The 5,679-nt window shown below is 38.7% G+C and overlaps 1 protein-coding gene across 2 annotated transcripts in view; it reads left to right on the top strand.

The window, feature by feature from the left end:
- The window catches only part of LOC106874120 (sine oculis-binding protein homolog), a 139,431-nt gene that overhangs the window by 107,032 nt on the left and 26,720 nt on the right, over window positions 1–5,679 (top strand). The window contains exon 5 of one of the 2 annotated variants that reach the window (XM_014921730.2): window positions 1,857–1,946. The exons of the other annotated variant lie outside the window; for it this stretch is intronic. Coding sequence (XP_014777216.1) covers window positions 1,857–1,946 — 90 coding nt within the window. The remainder of the gene's footprint in view (window positions 1–1,856; window positions 1,947–5,679) is intronic. 2 annotated transcript variants of the gene reach the window in all.

The raw sequence follows: 5,679 nt of genomic DNA, 5'->3' as shown, positions 1-5,679 counted from the left end.
ATGGAGGGAAGGGCTAAAGTATGAGGACAAGCACAGGTGTCTTGCTATAGAAAAGATACATGACCACCCTGCATTAAATAGGAGTGGACAGGATTAGTTCGGAAGATGGTGGGATGCCAGAACAAATCCTTAAGGAGTAAGGAGGTAAGTAAAAATGGAGGAGGAGGGTGGTAGAGGTGGTTGCAGTAAGTAATGATCACAGGGGGTGGAGGGGTGATAGGGGCCACACGTGGAAGGCGTGAGAGCTGTATGGTGCTTGGAAGCCATAGTTTGGCCTCTGTTAGCATAATAGGATTTAATAACAGCCAAGTTTGATGATACTCTTGGAGAGATTGTTGGTCAGGCACAGGCAACCTTTTTTGAGAAGCAGACTGCATGAGACTCATCAACAGGTGAGTTACATTACTAAAAAGAAGTCAAGGTGATTATTCATTGGCAACCATTCTGAAAGTCCTATGGGTCACAGTTTGCCAATGGCTGCTTCTAGGTGGTGATGATGATCAATGGAGCTGTTCAGCCTATTTTAGAGTTGTAAAACAGAATAAAAATATATTTGACTTCGTCCAAGCTTTATTTGATATAAAACACTATGGCTTCCAAGCACCATACAGCTCTCGCGCCTTCCACGTGCAGCTCCTATCATCCCTCAAGTACTGAGTCTGATGTTATCAACTAACTCCCACCTTCCCTAAAACTGCTAGCTTTGTACCAAACCTTCAAATTATTACTATTTATTAATTAGGATGAAGGCTGTAAGCTGTCAGAATGGTTAGCGCACTGGACGAAGTGCTTAGTGGTATTTCGATTGCCACTACATTCTGAGTTCAAATTCCACCGAGGTTGACTTTGCCTTTCATCCTTTCGGGGTCCATTAATTAAGTACCAATGAAACACTGGGGTCAGTGTAATCAACTAGTCCCCTCCTCACAAATTCAGGCCTTGTGCCTTTAGTAGAAAGGATTATTATTATTATTATTATTATTATTATTATTATTGTAAACTCCTTATGTCTATTATTGTGACACTGTTTAATGTCAATGTTTATTTGTGAATTGTGATATGTCTGTGCAACTGTGATTGTGGTAAAGGTTTGTCTGTTTGCAGAATGGGGGCGGGGGAGGGGGTCATTTCAAAATGCTTTGGTGTTTAGTCTTCAGTCTGCATTTTGTTTGGATGATGATGGTGTTGGCGGCGGCAGCAGTGGTGGTGGTGGTGGTGGTGGCAATGATACCAGATCACTGAGGGGGGTGTGAATATCTTACCTGTAAATGCCAAGGTTAAGTAGACCCCTTATAGTATTATAATGAAAGGATGTTGGGTTAGGGGAAACAATATGTTTTGATCTTTTGTGACTCTTCTCTCTCTCTTAACAGCTGGCAGTTCTTCTGATAATGAACCAATGGATGATGATGATGATGGTGATGATGATGATATCAAATAGAATTGTCTTGGAAGGATCTTCTGTTTCATTTGTTGTTGTTGTTTTTGTTGTTGTTCACAATGTGATATATATATATACACACATATATATATCACATAATATTGTGTGCAAGTGTGTGTGATTCATGTGCAAATATATTATTACACAATGTGTGCTATTATATATAAATAACATGGTATATATAGATATAGATATATGTGCTTGTATATACATTTGTATGCGTATATATGTCTGTGTGTATATATATATATGTGTATATGTATACACACACACGCACGTACATATGCACACCTGCATAAATATACATCATACATGCACAGACACACTTATTTCTTACACGGGGTGGTGTGTGTGTGTGTGTGAGTGTATATATATGTTAATCTCCAGCAGATTTAAAAGAAAAATTGTCTTGCAGGCTCTTCGAATGGGGAGACAACTCTAGCAGCCCAACATAGAAATTTGGTCTCTGCACTGAATAAACGACTTTGTCATGATTCAGGGGGAGGTAGGAGTGACATTTAAACCTTTTGATTGTTGTTGTTGTTGTTGTTGTTGTTGGCACCATCTGCTGTTTCTGTTTGTTTCTTTCTCTCTGGTAGTAGCTTGTGTTGCTCTTCTTCTGCTTGTTGATGTCAGTTCGTAATTGTATTGGCTTAATGGCTTAAGGTCACTGCTCTGCCTTCCCCCCCCCAGCTTCTTCTTGTAGTCATCTTTGGTTTAGTAACTGCTTGGCAAACACAAACCTATATGTATGTACATAGAAGTAGTGTTAGTAACTGTATGATTTTATATACACACACACACATGTGTGTGTGTGTGTACATTCTTTCTTTGTGGAATTCTCATGCTACCATTGGTAACCTTATCCAAAATGGAAACAGTTTACCAATATTTTTAAAAGGGAAGTTGATAATTGCAGTGTTTCATATGAAACCAATGGTAGCATGGTAAATCCACAAACAATGAATATACACGTGTGCATATGTGTGTGTGTTTATATGCATGCATATATGCCTGTATGTGTATGATTATATATATATATATGTGTTTGCGTGTGTATCAAACAGCATAACAGATTAGTTAGTATGCTTCCATTACGACACAGTTTTGCCAGCGTGGAATATTCGAACGGTATCCATTTGACTACATATTTATGCCGACATTTAAAAAAATACATTTACTTTACAACAATACTCTGTTTTTCTTTTCTTTTCTTTTTTGTCATATCACATACTGATAAAACATGGCAACAAGATTTATATATACATGTATGCATGTGTGTATGTACACACACACACACACATATATATATATATGAATTTTTTTTTGCCGAAATACTGAAGAAATGGACTGCTAGCTCATTGAAACATGTGGATGTGTGTGTTTACTTAAATATATACCTGTATGGAAGTATATATGTGTGTATGTACTTATATACACACACATATTCAAATACCTATACACACACACATTGAAATACTTGTATACACCAATAAATATCTCTCCATACCAATACACACTTCTTTTTTTATGTCGTTTGTTGCTTTAACCTGCTAAAAGTACAGTAGTAGTGGTAGTAGTGGTAGTAGTAGTAGTAGATTTTTTTTTTCTTATTTTATTTTGAAGTTTTAACTTTTTAGAAATATTTTACATATTTTCATTCTTGACATTCTTGAAAATTGAATGTAATGTAATGTGTGTATGTGTTTGTATGTATGTGTGTGTGTGTGTGTGTGTGTGTGTGTGTGTGTGTGGATCTGTCTAAGTATTTATGTGAATGTGTGTGTGTGAGTGTGTGTCTGCCTGTCTTTCTGAGTGTGTATTTGTGTGTGTTTGTTTAGTACAGACACTTTTCAAACAGCTGAACAACTCGACCACCACCACCACCCACCTACAAAAATGCTTCTATGGTGTCACTTGAAATGCTAGAAATAGCAACTGAATCCCCTTTAAACCAAAATAGAATAAAAAGGAAGGACGTATTAAATGATGTAGTCCAAGATACTCTATGCCTGAAAATAAACAACAGCAATAACAACAAACACCATCCTCATGAATGAAACTATAACCTTAATTAACCATTCTGCCCTTCGTTGCTATGGAAATTTTCTTTTATCATTTTGTTATTGATAGATATTGAAAGTTTGATTATTTATTGAGTTATTGAGGCCCCATTTGAGGATACTGGAAACCCTCTTTGGTGACCATTGGTGAACTGTTTGGAGTAGCAACCTCCTTCCTACTTCTTCCACCACCACCACCATAAACATCATCATCACCATTGCCACTCCTTTAATAATACAATTTTGTATTGGTCCTTTAATGCCGGTCTATCTATCTATCTCTCAGTCTATCTATTTATCTGTCTGTCTGTCTTTTCTTTTTTTCTGTCTACCTATCTCTCTCTCTCTACTTATCTGTCTACCTATCTATCTCTACTTATCTATCTATCTATCTATCAGTCTGAATATCTACCTATCTATCTCTCTACCCAGCAAGATATAGAAACAAGAAACCAGTCTATAGTAGATTGGTAAATGGTCATCTGCACTACTATTTCTTCATTCTATTTATCTATCCTTCACTTTGTTTCTTCAATATGTCAATCTTTACCTTTCATTCTATCTACTGTGTGTGTGTGTGTGTGTCCTACTCAAAACCCCAAAAGGGCAAATTTCTTAATATCAACTTCAATAGGAGAGCTGCCTGCAGGGGTCTACTTGTTCCTTAAAGATGAGTTGGACAAACCAGTGCCAAGGTTGTACTGCATGAAGTCTCCCTTATAAAAAAAAAATGGAAAAAAGCAGATGCAGTGGAGCATGGCATAGAACCACCAACCGTAGTAACCAGTTCTTAAGCTGTTCTGCTGGATAATGGCACTCCAGCATCCTTTACCAGGCACCAGCCAGGAAATAACCCCCACCAGATGAAGGTTAACGCATCATGCGTCAGTTCTTGCTTTGTGAAGCTGCTCTGCTTTGATGCAATGAACTGGCAGAGTTGTTATCACATCAGACCAAATGCTTGGCGGCACTTCGCCTGTCTTCATGTTCTGAGTTCAAATTCCGCTGAGGTTGCCTTTGCCTTTTGTCCTTCCAGGGTCAGTAAAATAAGTACCAGCTAAATACTACGGTCTGGGGTTTGATGGAATTGACTTACCCGCTTCCCCTAATGTTGCTGGTTTTGTGCCAAGACTTGGAACTAATATATTCTTCCATTTCCCACCCATTCATCTACCATCGTCCCTTTTTTTCCCCCTCCCTTTTTCACCATAATTATCTTTCCTCTTCCTTTCCCTCGCTTCCTGTGCTTCCTCCAAAAATTGTCCAAACTTCTTGGTTCTTCTGAATTGCAGAATCAGTGGATCACCAAACCATATGTCTCTCTCTTTGCAGCATTTAGTCTGGTGTCTTTTCGTTCTAAGTTCAAATTCCATCAACAGTTGACTTCACCTTTCATCATTTTGACTCACTCAGTATAAGATACCAGTCATTTACTGGGCTCAGTGCACCCCCTGAAATCTGTGATGTTTTTTTTCTTTTTTGTTTTTTTCTTTTTTCTGGGGTTTTGAGTAGGACACACACACACACACACAGTAGATAGAATGAAAGGTAAAGATTGACATATTGAAGAAACAAAGTTTGATAAAAGGAAACCTTTAAGATCTTTTTTGTCCCCTATTCTGCCCAAGATTGTGTAAGGCACAATCCCCATGCACCCATTGCTCCACCCCTCTCACCCTGACATAACAAGGAGAAAGGCTGGGAAAGGCATCCTCTCCACCACTCTGTCCTCAAGCTCAAATGTGCTTTACAATTTGTCAGCTTCTCTCTCTCTCTCTCTCTCTCTCTCTCCTTGCTTTGGTTCCTCCAGAAATTGTCCTAACTTCCTGATTCTAAAAATACCCCGCCTCTCTCTCTGCTGCCCTGGAAGGTTCTGAGCTGCTGCTGGTAGTGCTGCAGCAGTTGATAGTGATGCTGCTCTGGCTGCTGCTGATGATGATGATGGTGATGATGATGATGATGATGCTGCTAAAGATAATGAGACTGTGGTTGTCGTTGATGCTGCTGCTGTTGGTGTTAGGGTTACTGATAAATAATATTCATGCTAGTGTTGTTGTTGTTGTTGTTGATGATAATATTACTGTTGGTGGTGTAGGAGACAATGGTGGTGGCGGTGATGTGGAGGTAAATCCGATACCCTAGAATCGGGTGGTGGCAGAGGATGGGGAAAATGGA

The sequence above is a fragment of the Octopus bimaculoides genome, chromosome 15 (assembly GCF_001194135.2).
Source record: "Octopus bimaculoides isolate UCB-OBI-ISO-001 chromosome 15, ASM119413v2, whole genome shotgun sequence".
NCBI lineage: Eukaryota > Metazoa > Mollusca > Cephalopoda > Octopoda > Octopodidae > Octopus > Octopus bimaculoides.
This window is presented reverse-complemented; position numbering and strand designations above follow the sequence as displayed.